Raw genomic sequence first — 21,692 nt, forward strand, 5'->3', positions numbered from 1 at the left:
TGTTATTTGTATTGGCGATGATATAATTGTTCAATGTATCTATTAACTATTACAAAACAATATAATAATCAGAAATATAATTACAATAGATTACAACATACCGTAAAAAGATGAATTTTAGTAGATACCTATAGGTAAATTTTAGATTCTGAACAAAGTAATGAATGTATTAATTTTACAATGATGTGTTTTTTTTTGTGTATGTGTACAGCATAACTTGTCGAAATAATGCTTAAATTTCAAACTTCATGGGTAGTTTCCGATGGGCGATGGCAATATGAATATTCTTGGATCATTATAGAGGTTATATAAAATAATGACAGATTTATCAAATACCAAACCTTAGTTTACTGATATTGGTTCTATACTTCATAATTCATATCTAAATGATCGTTTTTAAAAAGGAAAAAGTGACCTTATATATTTTTTTTTACATTTTAATCTCAGAAAAGCTCTAAAATACAATAATGCCAACGTATTTTAAATATTTTAAACTCCTTCGAGAAAAGAATTGAGAATAATCAAACATTACACTATATTCGAACACACTACAAGTTAAACAACTATTAATGCGCCTACTATTATATTAAAATCCAGTGTTTTCACTTCATTATATTTTGTGACCATGAATCGTAAAACCAGGAAGGGGAACTTGATACATGATAGTCTCAAAAAATAGAATGTTGTTACTTGATAATCATTCTGTTTAATAATCTACAATCTTAATTCTCGAATTTACCTAGTACAAAACAGTAAATATAATTTTTTAAGTATAAAATAAGTTTAAATTTTGTATATTATATAATAGTGAATAATATAACCTTTAATATGAGTGGTAGAAACTTACTAAATATTTTAATGGCATAATATGGATAATTAAAGAGAGGTAGGTACTTATAATGTATTTCAGACTTAATTTGTATTTTTTTTTAAATTAATAATATCTATATCGTTATTATTTATTAAAATTAAGCGAAATTGTCAAAAAGACCCCAAAAAATGCTTTTAGAATTAATTTTGTCTAAAAATGCAAAAAAAATTACTTTTAAATACCTAATTAGTACCCGAAACACATTTTATACGACTTATGGACTAAAGTTGCAAAAGATTCCGTTGTATCAAAATCCCAATACTACTTATAATTGTTGGAATTTGAATATTTCAGTAATCGATGCATTTTTTAAAAAAGTAGACAAATAAATTAACTTTACACAATTCAAAGATATTTTTTAAAGTTAAAATACAAAACAAAGATTACAATTTTTTATTTCATTTGCTACTGAAGCCGAAAAACTCACATTTTATCTTTGGACGACTCTGATTACAATTCACTTTAATTTCTTTTGTTGATAATAAATATAATTCCTAAACTCCTAGCTGAAATAAAAATAAACTATTATTTATATTACTATGCTATTGAGTTTTGTACCAATGTACCATGTTAAAATATAATCATAATAGAGCCTGCTTATCTAAGATCGTCAGCGAAACAATTATTGTATACTAAAAATATGATAGTAAATATAATCTTACATAAGTGGTTTTAATTGATATTTATTAATGTTCTCGGAAACGACGTATACATAGTAGTCTAATGAGCTACTAATAGTTTTAATTCAGTTTTACAAGTTTTAAATGTTCCATTCTATTTTTATTATTTTTTTTTAATTTGGATAGTGTGAACTATACATTTTTTATTAAATGTTTATTTAGTTTATATGAACGGTATTTTTATACATATTATGTACATTGTACGTATTGTAAAAACTATTCTTTTAAACAAAAACATTTAGTTGATTCAATGATCTATATGAATAAATCTATATCAACATTACTATTTAATGTTTAATTTTGAATAACCAACAAGGTTAGTACCAACACACAGCCACAATAGTTATAGGATTCCACCTAACCAGATAACGTTATTATGTTATATAACGAATAATATGCTTGTATTCCTGAATTTAATTAAATGTTAATTCCATATAGATTTAAGAACAAATAACGTATATAATAAGAGAATTATACCTATATATAAGGTTTAAATAATTAACTATTGGTATTTTCTGATATTTAACTATATAATATACATTATAAGTGCTTTGCAGCAAGAGAATAAATAAACATGAAATATATAGATAGGTAGTTCACGAAATTTGAACGAAGTAAAAATTACACTTATTTATTAACTTTTGTTTATTGCAGTGGTACCTAATATTATTTTAATGATTCGCCTATAGTATCTCTATTATAATATTATCTATACTACCTAAATCTAATCAAAATAATATTATTTCCAGATTTTAGTATAGTACAGTTATGCAGTCATGAACTAAACTCGATATATACTGTTATAAATAAGACCTAGCTGCATACTTACGAACGTTGAATCAACGTTAATTTTAAAATCAATCAATTAGCAAAAATGCCAAATACGTGTAAAATAGTATTATTTTATTTAATTTCGTGTTTTTTAACGTGTTCGGCATCGGATACACCTAAGGTGCGTGTAAGCTCTGGAGAAATTGCTGGTGGATATGAATACAGCTATAATGGTCGAAAAATTTACTCATTCTTAGGCATACCGTACGCAAGTCCTCCAGTTCAAAACTATCGATTCAAAGTATGTTAAGAATAACTTTTATGTTCATGGGAGATAAACGATAAAAATATATTGAATATTCTTTTCGCAGGAACCACAACCCGTCAAGCCGTGGTTAGGAGTATGGAATGCCACCATTCCGGGAAGTGCTTGTTTAGGACCGGATTATACATCTAATTTCAAATTTGTTGGTCAAGAAGATTGTTTGTATCTTAATGTTTATACACCAAAGGTAATTGAAAAATATATTCAAATGAATAAATATTCATAGGTATATACACCGTGTCTTTTTTTAATGCTATTTATAACTACATTTAAAATACTATGAAAATCTATACTTACATACTTACCGTTATTTTTAAAGTTATTGAACCCATAAACGTCAAAAATCTGAGCTTTTTTTACTATATTTGTTAATATGTAATTAATTACGTTGTTGTTAAAAATCTATATCCTAATAATAATAAATACCCTAACACACAAATACGAAGTATCCCATAAAATTATAATTTCATTAACCAAACAGTTACCACAAGATAATACGGCTGACGATTTAATGAATGTAGTGGTGCACATACACGGCGGCGCGTTCATTGGTGGCCAAGGAATATCTTATGGTCCACAATATCTTTTGGATATCAATGATTTCGTTTATGTATCAATAAATTACCGTTTGGGAGTATTAGGATTTGCCACAACCGACGATGATATTTTACCTGCAAACAACGGTATGAAAGATCAAGTAGCGGCATTGAGATGGATAAAACAAAACATTGTTGTGTTTGGTGGTAACCCAAACAGTGTCACAATTACCGGCATGTCGGCTGGTGCAAGTTCTGTTCATTATCATATGATTTCACCAATGTCAAACGGTACGTATGATGACACATTGAATTTAAAAATTGGCTAATTATTTCTGATTAAAAATTTGTCTACGAATATTTACTATTGAAAACTGCTCAGAAAAAAAGAAAAGAAAACACGTCACATTTTATAAGCAAATTTCTCGCCACTGTCTATTGAAATTGAAATTTAGCAAGTAGGTCGTTTATATATGTATAGAAAATGTTAGTCAAAAACCAACTGCGATAAAGTCTAACAAAGAGGGTCATCGTAAGTTTATATATAAAAAGTCTTATGTTTATGTTATTTGATTTAGTAGTGTTAGATCTTAAACCACATGACACTTTCTAATTTAATTCTTGTTATTTCTTTTATATTATGTCATTTATAGACATATAAACTCCATAATTCGAAACTCACAGAGAATAAGAATAAATTCGATTTTTTGATTTTTTGAGTTACATACCGACTTCAAACTTGAAAACCTCAAGAGAAAGAAAAAAGATATTGTTATGATAAAAATTGTTATGTTTTAAGGCTTATTTAATCAAGCAATACTTCAAAGTGGAAGTGCTTTTTGTCATTGGTCATATACTGAAAATGTTGCACAAAAGACAAAATATATTGCAAACATGCTAGGATGTCCAACAAATAATTCCGAAGATATCGTCGAATGTCTTCGTTCTAGACCGGGATCGGTCATTGCTAAATCATTTATAGAATTTATGGTAAATTTTTTTTGATAATTAAATTACAAATTTATAACTTAATAAATCTTTTTTTATATATATTATTTATCTAGCCATGGAAATACAATCCTTTTTCACCTTTTGGTCCAACTGTTGAAGTAGCTGGAGACGAAAAATTTTTACCCAATATCCCTGAAAAACTCGTTCCATATGATATTCCAGTATTGATGAGTGTTTCTAGAGATGAGGGTTTTGATCTAGCATTATATGCTATGAACGAAAATGGTATTAATGAACTAACCGATAATTGGAATGAATATTTACCACATCTTCTTGATTATAATTACACGATTTCAAACGAAAAACTCAGAACCAAAATTTCTCAAGATATAAAAAATTTTTACTTTGGTGATGAATCAATATCGAAAGAAACCATGAGCAATCTTGTAAAAGTACGTTTACTGTTTACATAATAACTACCTTACATGTATGTTTTTTTTGTTTCTGTATACAACATAACTTGTCAAAATAATGCTTTGATTTAAAACTTCAAGTGTAGCTTCCGATGACAAATTGAATGTCCTTGATGCATTATAGAGGTCTATAGTAAGAAGTCTCCAGCAGTTAAAACAAAAATCAATTTTTATATAGTTATAAATCAAAAACGAATCACAGTAATAACTTGAAATTTCACCAAATTTTGATATTATCGTTATCTATACACGGTTAAAATATTCTGATTTTTTCGAGCTATTTATAAACAGACAACCTTTCTGAAATATTTTTTTTTGAAATGTTGAAAATTTTCCATAAGTTTGGCTTATAATAGTTATAAAAGAGCTTAAAGTTTTGAGTATTCACGTCATTAAAACATAAATCACATTTTTCATCACCCACTGGAAAATATATCGTAGGCTGACAAATTATCTCTGTCCAAAAACGTTTTTCGTATACAATGATACCTAACATTGGATTCAAATTTAACACATACATAATAATGAACTACTGTAAAGCAGAGCGTTACCCACTTGACTACCTTTTTGCCTTTTTACTGTTATTACGTCTCATTTTCAAAAGTTTTAATAAAATATTTGTATAATCGTAATTATTCAGAATATTATTGTTATTTTATTTAAATATGGAACTAAATGAAATCAAAAATATCAGTTCGTAATGTCAATTAATGACAATAAATTTAAAAAAAGTACCTTATTCATATCTTTTATAATTGGTAAATTTTCGTATTTTTAGTTTTTATCAAGTAAAATTTTTAAAAAATTTAAATTCTCTGTGCTGCTTATTGTATATATTATTACAATCAGATAATAATGTACTATCAACATCCTACAGATGATTACAGATAGAATGTTTGGATACGCTATCAGTAAAGCTGCTCAACAAATTGCTGCCAAGAATACGGCACCTGTATATTTTCAAGAATTTGGATACAGTGGTAATTATTCTATCATAACTACTGTAGATCCAAAATCATACTCCCGAGGATCAAGTAAATCACATATTTTTTATATTTATTAGCTTATCTGTATGTGTAACACAAAATTAATAATTCATTATAACTAATAAACAATTAGATGTTACTCATGCCGACGAAATTATGTATGTATTAAAAATGAAAAATTATCCTGTTCATGACAATGAAGAAGATACAAATATGATGAAAACTATGGTTAATATCTGGTCAACCTTCATTAAAAATGGGTAATTAAATCTCTTATTTTCATAAAATTAATCATTCTACTTTTCAATATTGATATATAAATATGCTATTTTAAATCCATAACCTAATTCTAGCCTATAAACGAATAGAGCAACATTTTTATAGTCCCGGTTAAGCATTTTATAAACGCTCGGCCCACTGTTAATTTTTTTGTGGCCCACAACTACCAGTATTAATGGATAGAATAAAATAAAATTTTAATACATATTGTAAAAGATTAATTTTGTATCACAATACTATCTTAGAGTATGATATAATCATTTTTCAACATTATATACTGTCTGAATTACTGATTGCAATCGAATAAGTAATATTTATGGTTTTATTTTTATTTTAGATTAATAAACTGTTATAAAATATTTTTTTTCGGTAAACGTTTATTAATTGCCCGCATAGTTAACTAATTCATATGTTTTTACCACGTAATACTTTTAGACATGCCTTTTCTAAGTGTTTATTACAAGTCATAAATTCATAATCATAACGTGTATATTTATTTAATTGTATTGTTTTAGAGTCCCTAATATTGGAAATAATTCAGAAATTTGGTTACCCGTTTCTAAGAATCCAACAGACCCATTTAGGTTTATTCAGATTACTCAGCAACAAACGTTTGAAGCTAAAGAACAATCGAACCACGGAAATTATGCATTCTGGAGTAATTTACCATTAACAGAATTTAGTGAAGTTAATGTGCCGGAAGATATAAAAATTGAATTATAAATTGTATAATATGCGTTTATCACTACATTAGTTTTAAAAATATTTTACAGTAATAATTTTATAATGGAATTTCAAAAGTTATTATCAATGTTGAATAATAATTTAAAATTTTATAAAAAAAAATTATTGTCTGTTTTTAATACATTAATTACCTATTACCTATTATCTATTACATTAATAGGTATTTCTTTTTGAAATTTTAACTCACAATTTCTTATTATACCTACATCATAAGTATTCATTCAAAGTGTTGAAGCAATAAATTTATAAAATATCGAAGTAATTTTTGAATTATTAATATGTACAGGGAATATGTATAATTTTAAGTTAAATTCAAACTTTCAATATTTTATATTTCCCTGTTACTTGCATCATTAATGTGTTAAATAGTACAAATATTGTGTAATATTTGACTTCCGTTCCGGAATCAAAATTGTATCATTGTAATTGATTAACAATAAAAATGTATAGTTTAAAACAAATTTAATCAATTATGAATGGGATAACGTTGATCGTCTAATAATTGATACAAAAAAAGATGCATTACATTTAAATATTGTTATGGTATGTTATTGTGTTGTTTAGTTTTATAGAGAAAAAAAGCTAAAGAAAATTTGGAAAACAGAAGAAAATAATGACAGATTTATCAAATACCAAACTTGAGGTTACTAATATTGGTTCTATACTTCATAATTCATATCAAAATTCTCATTGTTAAAAAAGGAAGTAGTGACCTTTGTTCAATCATTGCAGTTATTATGAAATTCACAAACGGATGAGTTTTATAATTTTATCAATTTGGATGCCACATTGCCATGATGGTAAGATAAATTTAAGAAAATACAAGTTACTTTTTATTTTTTATATTGTATTTATTTAATAACTACCTCATGTAACAATAACGGGAGTCAGGGAGTGCTAAAACAACTAAATTATCGATATCAGTTTACAATATGTTATCATTAAAAACTATTCTGAAATTTATAAGCATATGCAATTTTCTATTTTTATTAGTATTTTTTTTTGTTAATATCGATAAAAAATGTTTGATTAGTTAGAAGACTAAAAAATGTAATATAAAGTTCTCCATTTGTTGTTATTAATAACAATTTAAATAAAACATTGAGTTTTAAATGCAATGTTTTCCGCAAAAATTAATTTGACCTACTATAGTAATTTAAATTTCTAATAATTTTTAGACATATTGGAACTTTCTGAATTATATAGGTGGTTTGGATGTTAACACATAATTATCCAAGCCCCAGTAGCCCTACTTATTAGTGGATCATTGTATTTTAAATTTTTTACTATAAGAAAACATTTTCCATTATGATCTTGGCTCTCGTTGTTGCCCATTATAACTTTATTACAATACATGTATGTATAGAAAAAATAGCAATGGTGAAATACTTATGCACTCAAAATTAGGTAAAATGATTGAAGCAAACAGTATGAATTTACCATACACTGTACTACTTCATTTGTAATAATAGGCGATGAAGCATTTCCTCTTAAAAGTTACTTATTGGAACTCTATAAATACAGGTAGAGGCACCTAGTGATATTCAGAAGGTAGTCATAGTGCCAGAATGACTATTCGCCCTGAACTTTGTCACATTTACAGCACCACAAACAGGTACTTACTACTTAGTCATTTCCAGTAGGTACTAGTAACTTTATACAGCAATTAATTATTTTTATTTGTTTTATTATTGTAAAGTATCAAATTATTGTTCATATAATAAAGTATAAGAGTTTTGTTTTAAACAACTACCCGACTTATCATAACTTCTCAAGCTTATCGGAAACGTGTTATACTCGCTAATTCATTAATACAGTAATAGTTGCAGTTTCTTTCCTAGCTACTTCTATACACAGCACACACTATACACTTCAACCTTAACCCGTAAAATAATTGGATAATGAAAAAAGAGGATTTATAATTATTGACATTGCTTTATAGTTTATCTTCATATAATTAGAATGTAACTATAATAAAGGTACACCATTAAATGAAACTACTCTAAATAATATTATACACTTTCAAAGTAAAAACGCAAGTCAAGAAGTATTTTATATTTTTATGCGAAGGAGCTTTTTACAGATTTTTTCAATTCACCTAGTGAAACATTTTTCTAGCAAAATGATTTCACTTAATTTAATTTTTATCTTATACATAAATAAAGACGTATACATTAAATAGGCAACTAATTAGGTACCAAAATATAATAATAGTTAATACATTATAAATTAAAAACCTTTAGAAATAGAAAAACTAAAATTTTATAAATATATTAATAAAATATACAAAGATACTAAAACAAGAAAACAAATTAATAATTTGATTTAAAATATAAAAATATAATTTGTAGTATACATTAAGCAAACTACTGGTATTAAATTATATGAACTAAATACATAATTATTTCTATTAATATATAGTATATTATGTATGCATTGTAACTTTTTATATATATATTTTTCCAAGTTTGATCTTTCCAAGAACTATCACTATATTTGTATTACTATTAAATCAAACAACTCAGTGTGTGATCTCATACATTCAATTAATTTGTCCACCTTCATTTATTTTTAAATTTGACAAAATTATAAAATATAATGTCTGACTATAGTGACAACTGATAGTGATGTACTAATAAATAATAACTAATATAATAAAATTCAAAAACAAAATGTGTTTCCATCCGTTTGCTGCCCGGTGACTCATTCCCACTACATTGATCCAAAGGAAAACCTGGACGGACACCAGCGAAAGAATCGTCGCAAAGAATATTTTTAGCGTCCGTCCTCGGCTCGTTCTACAATTTCAGATTAATATTATGAATGTTTAAATTTCAAAACTCAGAAACAAGATATTTCCCCGTCCAGCAATAATTATAAATTATTGTTGTATGAAAAACGTATTTTATATATTATGAGACATTTTTTATTTATTCAGTATTATTTGTATTAATTACTGTCTTCGTTAGTATTATATATATTATATTGATATTATTATAATAATTATTACTGATTGGATATTGTGAAATATATGACGAATAAATTCTATACAATTCTAGCGGCTATTATTATTCAATATGTGTATATTCCTCGCACATGGTACATCTATTTCCACGTGAATAGCTGAATCAATCGCTATTATCTTGTTGGAGCTATGATTGCAAACAGTTTACATAAATAACAACTTCAATTGATTGTATTTGTTTATTATATCTACTTAATATGATTGCGATTATTCAAAAACTAACTAATGAAATTACCTATTCTGTAATATATATTAAATTATTAAACTGTATATAACAATCACGAGTTAAGGGAAGCATATTACAAAACATATTTATTATCGTAAAATTAATTTAAATTTGAACGAATCATATGTCGTTAGTAAATGTAAGACAAAATAGATATACAAGGAGAAAAAGCAGTACCTATAGATATAATTTACGACATTAAATTACGAACATGACATAGTATAAGATGACTTAAATTATTATTTACAACATATCATAACTATACTAAATTTTATTTATTTCCAACATATTAGGTATCTTGTAATACATTTTCAAACCTTAGGATTAAATATTAAAATTGAAAATTTTATAAATTTATAACTACCTACCTATAAAACAATTTGCAGTATAATTTGTATTATATGTATGTATTTTTTTTTACATTTTAATTTCAGAAACACTTTAAGATACAATATTACGCCAACGTATTTTAAATATTATAAACTTCTTCGAGAAAAAAATATGAGAATAATCAAACACTATCACACCGTATTTGAATGCATTACAAGTTAAACAACTATTGATACACCTACCAAGGTGGATATATCCACCTTGATACCTACTGTTTTTACTTATATTTTGTGACCATGAATCGTAAAAGCCAAGAGGGGGAACTTGATACAAGATCGTCTCAATAAATATTGTGTTGTTACTTGATAGTTCTACATAGTATCTATAATCTACATTCTCGTAGTTACCTAATACAAAACAGTTATAATTATAATATAATTTTTTAAGTATAAAATAAGTTTAAATTTTGTAAATCATATTATGATAGTGAATAATATTAAGTTTAATATGAGTGTTAAATACTCACTAAATATTTTAATAGTATAATATGGACAATTAAAGAAAGGTAGGTATTAATAATGTACTTCATACTTGATTTGTATTTTTATAGATTAATAATAATAATTATTATTATTTATTAGGATTAAGTGCTTTTTTAGATATTACTATTATAGTACTATGTTTAAAATGCTAAATAATGAAGTATTATTAAACGCAATAAATACAATCATAATCAAGTGAAAATGTCAGCATGACTTATTGACTTTATATAAAATATGACATCAATATAGTTTTAGTCTACATTCATGTCGTAACATGATATGTATGCACAAAAATGTAAGTATGAGGAGTATAACAGTTATTAATTCAAACGTAAATTATCCAAATAAATATAATTTCATAATTAAAAATATCGATTGTTTAATAAATTTATTTATGATTATTTATTTATTACGGTATCGTGAAAAATTTAATCAATTGTATCTATTAAAATAATTATCACGATTTTATCCAGATTGCATTGTATTAATATTTATAACATATTATCTGGCTAGTACCAACATAATCCAAGATTTAAACAATATTTTTGGTAGTTAATGTTACATTGGTCATGACTCATGAGTTATGATAATTTATACATTTTAAATCGTAAAACAATTAACATCTCTTTCTAGATATTGTAAGTAATCGATTTTAACAAAAAAAATATTATATTGTAATATAACTAAATAATATATTTATACTTATAATTGTTGGAGTTGGAACATTGCCAAATTTGACTAAAAATGTAGTATTTATCAAATATGCATAACTACTATGGTTACATACTAATACACTTATACTCTATAATCTGCGCATGTTAATTTTATAAACTTGTTTTTTATGGTTGATGGAGGCACATTTTATATTCTCTTATAAAATATATTAACAATGGACAATTCTATACCAGATTTAATTGAAATAAAATAAGCATGACTTAGGATGTACCGACTATTAGTGTTCGTCTCCGGTGTTCTACACGCTATAAAGTGTATTTATATATATATATGACGTTATATTAATATTTACTAGCACATAAGAATAATGATAAACGATTGAAAATTATAAAAAAATTAATTTCCCAAGTAATGTGAATACTACTAGTGCCAATTAGATAAAATAAAAATATTATTTATAAAAAGTTTATGTTGTACATTAACCAGATAATTTATACATTTTCTACACATTCAGTGGTTAAAGTGTTTTGATAAAATAAAATTAGATAAAATATTAATTTTCAATCATTTTTATGTACGTAAATATGTTACGATAAAATGAATGTACTTATATTTTATGATTTTAAGCATTAGTACAGTGCAATTGCTTTTTATGTACACTTGTTTGGCATATTAAAATTGTATTATTCATTTAAAATATTTATAACTATAATATTAGTTCATTAAAATTTGTTCTCAAAATAATTTTTATACTCAATAATACTAAATAAAAAGAAAAATAAGCTACAAAATTCAATATCTCCATAAAGATACTTTTTATTTTAATTGATACGCATTTTCCTAAAATTGTATTACATAAGCACCTTCTCCTATGACCAATAGGAGCAAATCATCAGTGAAAAATGTTAAAAAAAACGGGGAAAATGAATAATAATAATAATAATAAATTGTTACCATGATTACCGAAAATAAAATAATAATAATTGTAATAATAGTAGTAGTACCTAATCGTCAGTATTTTTTATTTTTCATCGTAATTTTTTTTAATTTTCCGTACAATTTTCTCAACTTTTTCTTATTTAAGAACCTTGTCCTGATAATTATGAATACAACAAAAAAAGAATTAGCGAAATCGGTCCACCCGTTCTCAATTGATGAATTGTTATACATTTTTGGCTCCATTTTTATATATATAGATATAGAAGAATAGAATAGAATATGGATATTATAAATAATATTATTATATTTATACTTGTTATATATTCTAAATTATTTTTTATATTTTTTTTTAGAATATTTAATACAGCTTATATTTTTAATAGTATTTATATTTTCTATAAAATAATTATTGACAAAAATGAAATATTATATTATTTGTTTATATTTTTAATAATTTTCCATGTGTTGTACATTAAGACACAAAGAACCTATTACAATAAATATTGTTATCATCAAACTGTTTTTTTGGCCGAAAAACGAAGGACGCGATTTTGATAGATAACGGGCATATCCAACAAAATACCATAAACTATGTGTTAAAATTAAAATTCATACAAAATTATTCGGTAATCTTGAGTGTGACCTGCTTATCTCAGCGAAAAATGTATCATGCATTAATAATATAATCTAACATAAGTTATTTTACTTTATATTTATTGATGTTCTCAGACACTGCACATATATTTAGTAGTCTACAGAGCTACTAAAGGTTTTAACTTTAAATTTAGTTTTACAAGCTTTGAATGAACTCATCTAAATTTTTTTTTTTTTAGTTTGGATAGTGTAAAATATTTTTAAATATATATTTTTAATATAAAATTATTGAACTCGGATAGTCATTAATATAATATGTATATAGTACACATTGTAAGTACCAATATATCTTTTAATACCTAGGTGTTATTTAGCATAATATTTGAGTGGTGTTAGGTGGTATTATATATTGTAAGAACTATTCATTTAAACAAAAAAAATAGTTGATTAATTGATCTATGTGAATAAATCTATATCAACATTATTTACTGTTAAATTTTGAATAACCAACAATAAGTTAGTACCAACACACCCAAAACTGTTATATAGGCTTCCACCTCACCTGATTACGCTGTTATGTTACATTATGAATATACTTATATTCCTAAATTAAATGTTTATTCCAAATAGACTTAAGAATGCATTATGTATATCATAAAAGAATTGTACCTCTATATTAGGTTTAAATAATCAACTAAAATAAACTTGAAATATATAGTTCACGAACTTTGAACTGAGTAAAAGTTACATTTATTTGTTAATCATAAATTTATAGCAGTACTAGCTATTATTTTAATAATTCACCTATAATATCTCTATTATAATATTATTATCTATACTACCTAATCAAAATAATTATTATTTCCAGATTTTACTAAATTCGATGTATAGATACCATTATAATTGAGACTTACATATTTACGAACGTTGAACCAACGTTAATTTTAAAATCAATCATTCAGCAACATTCTCCAGCAAATATGTCAAATACGTGTAAAATCGTATTGTTTAATTTAGTTGCGTGCTTTTTGACGTGTTCGGCATCGGATACACCTAAGGTGCGTGTAAGCTCTGGAGAAATTGCTGGTGGATATGAATATAGCTATAATGGTCGAAAAATTTACTCATTCTTAGGCATACCGTACGCAAGTCCTCCAGTTCAAAACTATCGATTCAAAGTATGTTAAGAATAACTTTTATGTTCATGGGAGATTAACGATAAAAATATATTGAATATTTTTTTCGCAGGAACCACAACCCGTTAAATCATGGTTGGGAGTATGGAATGCCACCATTCCGGGAAGTGCATGTTTAGGACCAGATTATGAATCTAATTTTAAAATAGGTGGCCGGGAAGATTGTCTGTATCTTAATGTTTATACACCAAAGGTAATTCAAAAATACATTCAAATGAATAAATATTCATAGGTATATACACCGTGTCTTTTTCAATGCTATATAACTACATTTAAAATACTATGAAAATCTATATTTACAAACTAACCTTTATATTTAAAGTTAAAGAACACATAACCGACAAAAATTTAGCTTTTTTCTATTAATTATGTTAGTATGCAGAAATTGATCACATTGTTCTTAAAAATATACATCCTAATAATATTAAATACCCAAACATACATTTATGAAATACCATATAAAAATATAATTTCATTAACTAAACAGTTACCACAAAAGAATACGCCTGACGATTTAATGGATGTAGTGGTGCACATACATGGCGGCGCGTTCATGAGTGGCCAAGGAATTGCTTTTGGACCACAATATCTTTTGGACATCAATGATTTCGTTTATGTATCAATAAATTACCGTTTAGGAATATTAGGATTTGCTACTACCGGTGACAATAGTTTGCCAGCAAACAACGGTATGAAAGATCAAGTAGCGGCATTGAGATGGATAAAACAAAACATTGTTGTGTTTGGTGGTAACCCAAACAGTGTCACCATTACCGGCATGTCGGCTGGTGCAAGTTCTGTTCATTATCATATGATTTCACCGATGTCAAAAGGTACCTATGTATAAATGTATAATCTACAATGTTACTTTGTTAGTTCTAATATAAAATAGAAATGGCCGTATTATAACATTTAAAGGCGTCAACAATTTCCGTGTTTTTATGATAAATTATGATGATTTGTAAAATATAATATTATACACTCGTATAGATTACTTATACCATAGTATAGCACGTTACAACTTAGATAATTAAAAATGTGTATTTAAGGTTTATTTAATCGAGCAATTCTTCAAAGTGGAAGTGCTTTTTGCCCTTGGTCATATACTGAAAACGTTGCACAAAAGACAAAATATATTGCAAACATGCTAGGATGTCCAACAAATAATTCCGAAGATATCGTCGAATGTCTTCGTTCTAGACCGGGAACGGTCATTACTCAATCATTTATAGAATTTACGGTAAATATTTTTTGATAATTAAATAACAAATTTATAACTCAATAAATCTTTTTTATATATGTTATGTATTTAGCCATGGATGTACAATCCTTTTTCACCTTTTGGTCCAACCGTTGAATTAGCCGGAGATGAAAAATTTTTACCCGATATTCCGGAAAAACTTGTTCCATATGACATTCCAGTGTTGATGAGTATTAACAGAGATGAGGGTCTCATTATTGCTAAATTTATTATGTATGGAAATGGTATTAATGAACTAAACGATAATTGGAATGAATATTTACCACATCTTCTTGATTATAATTACACGATTTCAAACGAAAAATTAAGAACCAAAATTTCTCAAGATATAAAAAAGTTTTACTTTGGCGATAAAACAATATCAGAAGAAACTATGAGCAATCTTGTAGAAGTACGTTTACATTATAATAGCCTAATATTAGTATAATATTTTTAACGTATTTATTGTTTTTAATATTCTTTTCATTTTTCTTTATTCGACCAATATATATATATATTTAAACTACTCACTTTTCTAACTAACTAAATCATTAGATAAATCCTGTGTTAGGTCACAAAATATTTTATCACTTCAAATAAATTATTCAAGATTGAATTAGATATTTAGGTACTTTTTGGTACTTAATACTTATACTAGAGTTAAGAAATTTTTGTTTGTTTTTTTTTTTAATAATTTGTTTAGTTGTTGTCAGATAGATTATTTGGATATGCTATAAGTAAAGCAGCTCAACATATTTCTTCCAAAAATAAGTCTCCTGTATATTTTCACGAATTTGGATACAGTGGTAATTATTCTATCCTAGCTGTTGGAAATCCAAAATCATATTCCCGAGCATCAAGTAAATCACATAATTTAAATATTAATTTGTTTTATTTGTATCTGTTACTTAAAATTAATAAATCGTTATAATTTTTAAATAATTAGGTGTTACTCATTCCGACGATACCATGTATGTACTAAGTATGAAAAATTTTCCTGTTCATGACAATGAAGAAGATACAAATATGATGAAAACTATGGTTAATATCTGGTCAACCTTCATTAAAAATGGGTAATTAAAATGTCTCTTATTTTCATAAAATTAATCATTCTACTTTTCAATATTGATATATAAATATGCTATGTTAAATCCATAACCTAATTCTAGCCTATAAACAAATAGAGCAACATTTTTATAGTCCCGGTTAAGAATTTTACAAACGCTCGGCCCGCGATTAATTTTTTTTTGGCCCGCAACTACCAGTATTAATGAATAAAATAAAATAATAATTTTAAAACATAATGTTAAAAATTAATTTTGTACCACAATACTATCTTAGAGTATGGTATAATCATTTTTAAACATTATATACTGTCTGAATTACTGATTGTAATCGAAAAGTAATATTTATGGTTTTATTTTTATTTTAGATTAATAAAATGTTATAAAAATATTTTTTCGATAAATGTTTATGTGCTGCACGCATAAAAAACTATTTAACATGTTCGTCCTAATGAATACTTTAAGTTTGACATATCTGCTCTAGGTATTCATTAATAGCTAGTTATCACTTCATAATCATAACGAGTATATTTATTTAATTTTATTGTTTTAGAGTTCCTGGTATTGGAAATTCAGATATTTGGTTACCCGTTTCCAAGAATCCAACAGACCCATTAAGGTTTATTAAGATAACTCAGCAACAAACGTTTGAAGCTAAAGAACAATCGAACCACGGAAATTATGCATTCTGGAGTAATTTACCATTAACAGAATTTAGTGAAGTTAATGTGCCGGAAGATATAAAAATTGAATTATAAATTGTATAATATGCGTTTATCACTACATTAGTTTTAAAAATATCTTATTACCTATATTAATTTAATAAATAGAATATTAAAAGTTATCATCAGTGTTGAATAATAATGAGTAACCATAAGCATGTAGGTACTGAACATTTAAAATTTTATCAAAACAACTATTATCTGTAGAATGTGACATTTATAGGTATTTCTTTTTAAAATTTCAGCTCACAATTACTTATATATTATGTATATAACCTTATATTAATTGTATGTTATATTCAATGTGTTGAAGCTACAAGTTTATGATGTATCTAGGTATATTTGTGAATTATTAAAATGTATGGGGAATATATTGTATAATTTTAAATTTATACTTAAGTTTTCAATATTTTATATTTCTCTGTTACCATCTTTCATTTGTATCGTTCATTTAAGTATTAAACGGAGATTTTTTAATTTTTTAATCACCTACAAAACAATTTTTGCTTTAATTTGTAGTATATTTTTTTTACATTTTAATTTTAGAAATGCTAAAACTATGCTAACGCATTTTAAGTATTTTAAAACTCTTCGAGAAAAATATAAAAATATATGATGATAATCAAACATTATTACACTATAGTTGAACACACAAGTAAAACAACTATTCATTCAACTAATTTTGTTAAAATCCAGTGTTTTTACTTTATTATATTTTATGACCATGAATCGTAAAAACCAAAAACGGGAACATCCTGTATGGCTGTATTAAACAGGATAGTCTCAAAAAATATTATGTCGTTACTTGATAATTATTCTATATAGTATCTGTAATTTTCATTCTCATACTTACTTTATTCAAATATAACTTTAATAAGAGTGGCACTTACTAAATATAATAATGGCATAATATGAATAATTAAAGAAATGTAGGTAGGTACTAATAAGTAATAATGTACTTCATACTTGATTTGTATTTTTTTAGATAAGGTAATAATATTTATTATTATCATTTATTAAGGTTAAGTAATTTTTTTTTATTTAAAGATATTACTATTGCACTGTGTTTAAAATGCTTATCGATTGATTTTCAATTTATTATCATCAAAATATCTTATAGTATTAGCAAATTCTATTTAAATTTTATATATATTACGAGTAATGTCCAGTGTCATCACGAGCTTATTTTTTAGGACACTTGGGTGGATAATTTTGTTAGATCGTAACAATATTTTTGTATTTAATTATCATTATAATGCATAAATATACCTATATAAATGTTATAAATATTATAATATATTATTTTAAATATTTAACATATAAGTATATCGGTAGGGTTTTTATGGGTGGGTGGGTGGGTTGGTGAGTAACTTCAATGTTTGCAATGTGAAGAAAATATTAGTGCCACCACTGTAGTTGGTGAAGGAGTAAGTTTTCAGATTCAAAATTCCACATATGTGATCTAATGCGTTGCCTAATAAATGTACATAAATAAAAACGTAACAAATGTCAAATTTATATTTCTTATTCGGTCCACAGCCACTTGTTGTCAGTTTTTTCTAAAAAAAATTAGTTTTTCGTATTTTACAGTGTAAAATTCATGTCATCATTTCAAAAACGCACTATATACAATAAGGGAACATTATCGTATAGAACAATAATAATATGAAATATTTCCGAATTTAATGTCAAAAAATATTAAATACTGTTTTTTTAAAAAATCACATTATGTACAGTACTTGGACATTGAACAATATCGAAATTTGGATGATGTTTATGTTGGCCAATGATTTGTAAATTGTGTTAATTAAAAAGCGAACGTTACTAAAACATCACTGTTATTTTAATAATGTCATCATAGAATTACGATAATACTTAATATAATAAATAATTTTGAATAAGTTCACATATCATGAAGTAAATATAGCTTAAAATTAATGTAAGCTTTCCCTTGTGTACATAAAATACTAATTTAGGATAATTAACGAAATGATGAAAAGTTTTAAGTCTTTACGATTAATTATTTTTAATAACATTATATTTACTTAAATATTTATTAGATTCTTATTTAGAGGCTTTTAAAACTATTTAATATAGATATTGACATTTTCGATCTTTTACTTTTGATTTTTTTCTATAAATGTGAAAACAAAAATGTATTACTAGTTTCCTAATAAGTTGTACAATTTATTATCAAAATAAATAAATAAATAATAACAAAAATAATTAACGGCCTTTTTAGAATAGAATAGAATAAGAATAATTTATAGGCCAAACAAAAAACTTTTACACAATACATTTATAGCATATGAAAATATTTCAGATTAAAATAAAATAAAATAATAGTACTGAAATAAAATGGCGCAATTCACCACTGAGGTAGGACCTCGTCTTGGTGAAATTGGAGTTTCATCATTTCTTTAAAAAGTTTATAGTTAGAATTTAAATTCGTCAATACTGTTTTATTATATATTGTTTTTATACAGTATTTTTTTTTTTTATATATATAAAACGTATAGCCACATATCAGCTATTATAACTCATTAATTAAAAAAATATAGCAGTGTTTTTATTAACACGTAAGAATGTAATATAATAATATTATCAAAATATATACCCATAAAATGAAACAAATTTAAGCATCAAAAAATTTAATTTACCATGGGCGCCAAGAAGGATAGTTACGGCACTGTTTATACAGTTAGTACTATTTTGGCATTTCATAATAAATAACAAGTGAAGAATCAAGAAATCATATTTTATTTACGTAAATTTTTGACATTTTATATTTTATAAAAATATAAGATAATAAAAAATCATACATTTTCATTAAATTATGTTGTTTTTGGAACCATTAATTGTTCTTTTATTATTCTTGTCCCTAATGAATGTATTGTAGAACGGTATTCAGAAATTGGAACTACGTATGGTTCAGGTGGTGAAATTCCTGAATATTTTACTCCCGATCTTTGTACATGAGGTTTTTTTAGCCTAATCCTTACGTCATGTTTAAATGGTTCATCGTCATCGTCAACGGCTTCATAATTTTCTTTTGCACAATTAGTGTAACCTTGATATTTTGGCTTATTATAATCTGAATCGTACACAGTTGTATTTTTTTCTTTTACCAAATTGTCTATTTCATCGGTACTCATTTTACATATCACATCTTTCAGGTATGGAAATCTATCAAAAAGCGCTTGAAAATCTTTAATTTTTTTTTCATATTCTTCCGTTGCTATAGATTTATTTTTTTCTTGGCCTTTATTTGTACAGAGTGTACACGTTGGTGCTTTATTTATTATTACCTATAAATATTAACTATACATTATTTGCAAAGAACAATGCGGACTGATTTAAATTTGTATGTATCACTTGTCTGTATAGGGAATTGAATATACTTTTGTATTATAGGAGAATTTTAGAGAATTATAAGCTCGTAAAAATTATTTTATCAATTAAGTCAATATCTCGTTAATCTATCGATCCATCCACATTGGATATTATAGGATAAATATAGTTTTACATTTATGCCTTTACAAATGCAAAACAATTAATATTTTATTAAGTACGTATATTTTTAATAAGTATAAATGCTTGGAATTCTACCACTCATGTTACTCAATATTATGTCGAGTATTAGATGGGTAATTAAGTATCTGAAATAATTAATAAAAAGAAATACCTATCTAATAATTAAAATATAGTAGGTATCTAAGTTGTATTAAAGAAAAGAATTGATGTACCTATTTAAAATTTAAATCGTAAACACTAGAATATTTTTTAATATAATTTATTAATTAATCAATTTGATAAAAAAAAATCATAAGTTATGACGTATTGAAATGAAAATTAATGGATATAGCATATTATAGATATTGAAAATTATATTACATAAACTTATAAAATATAGGTTATTTATTTATATTAATCTTATTTAACAGTTGATATAAACCATATCAACCCATCATCATACCTTAAGAGTACATTAGTCATAGACAAACACATTAAAACTATAAGTACTAACTTGTTTGCTTTTTTTCGGCCATTTAAAATCTCTGTTATATATTGTGTTGTCCTTATCGTCATTTTTATTGTTTGTTTTCATCTCTTTTAAAATGTCCTTCTTAAATTTTTCTAAAACCTATCAATTATTATACTATTTGTATATTTTAACGAAAACTATCCCAAGCAACAATAAAAATAAATAGTTAAAAGTAATATCAAAATATGTTTTATGTATTATGTATAAATTAGTATAATGTATATTATAGTTTTAAGTTAATTATACTTTTAGATTTTTATACTACTACTCTGAGTTAAATCAAAAATATTTTTATTAAGTAAATTTAATAATAGATATATAATTAAGCAACACTGTTCTAATAACATCGATAACATAATGATAACAATGTTTAATTATTTACGTATTTATTTATTGTAAAGCTATATAATACTAGCTAAATTACCCGTCGTTGTCAGATTAAAATGATGGTGGAGTTAAAGTATAGAAACATTCATAA

At 25.2% G+C, this 21,692-nt stretch overlaps 2 protein-coding genes across 7 annotated transcripts; one reads left to right on the forward strand and one right to left on the reverse strand.

The window, feature by feature from the left end:
• The first annotated feature begins 698 nt into the window (after positions 1 to 698).
• Positions 699 to 17,561, forward strand: LOC114129833 (esterase E4-like). 6 transcript variants are annotated; one of them, XR_007603873.1, is made up of 10 exons: positions 699 to 886; positions 2,301 to 2,623; positions 2,694 to 2,834; positions 3,129 to 3,474; positions 3,983 to 4,173; positions 4,248 to 4,586; positions 5,485 to 5,641; positions 5,727 to 5,853; positions 6,388 to 7,416; positions 8,141 to 9,674. XR_007603873.1 is itself a non-coding variant. In XM_050200134.1 (10 exons), exons 3-10 carry the CDS (start codon positions 13,928 to 13,930, stop codon positions 17,203 to 17,205), a joined length of 1,704 nt encoding a protein of 567 aa, XP_050056091.1. In that variant the 5' UTR covers positions 10,582 to 10,762; positions 10,839 to 11,034; positions 13,816 to 13,927; the 3' UTR covers positions 17,206 to 17,291. The 6 variants fall into 6 exon arrangements, 5 of the variants coding, with proteins under 5 accessions (XP_027850482.2, XP_050056100.1, XP_050056091.1 ...); XM_050200134.1 differs by lacking the exons at positions 699 to 886; positions 2,301 to 2,623; positions 2,694 to 2,834; ... (5 more) ...; positions 6,388 to 7,416; positions 8,141 to 9,674 and adding exons at positions 10,582 to 10,762; positions 10,839 to 11,034; positions 13,816 to 14,125; ... (5 more) ...; positions 16,330 to 16,456; positions 17,001 to 17,291; XM_027994681.2 differs by lacking the exon at positions 8,141 to 9,674 and having other exon boundaries at positions 6,388 to 7,459.
• A 2,350-nt stretch (positions 17,562 to 19,911) lies between these two features.
• Positions 19,912 to 21,355, reverse strand: LOC114129617 (uncharacterized). The gene is made up of 2 exons (XM_027994419.2): positions 21,197 to 21,355; positions 19,912 to 20,477 (listed from the first exon to the last, which is right to left on the reverse strand). The coding sequence occupies exons 1-2, from the start codon at positions 21,275 to 21,277 to the stop codon at positions 20,004 to 20,006; spliced, it is 555 nt and encodes a 184-aa protein (XP_027850220.2). The 5' UTR covers positions 21,278 to 21,355; the 3' UTR covers positions 19,912 to 20,003.
• Positions 21,356 to 21,692: the final 337 nt, after the last annotated feature.

Source organism: Aphis gossypii, chromosome 1 (assembly GCF_020184175.1).
Source record: "Aphis gossypii isolate Hap1 chromosome 1, ASM2018417v2, whole genome shotgun sequence".
In the NCBI taxonomy this organism is placed as follows: domain Eukaryota; kingdom Metazoa; phylum Arthropoda; class Insecta; order Hemiptera; family Aphididae; genus Aphis; species Aphis gossypii.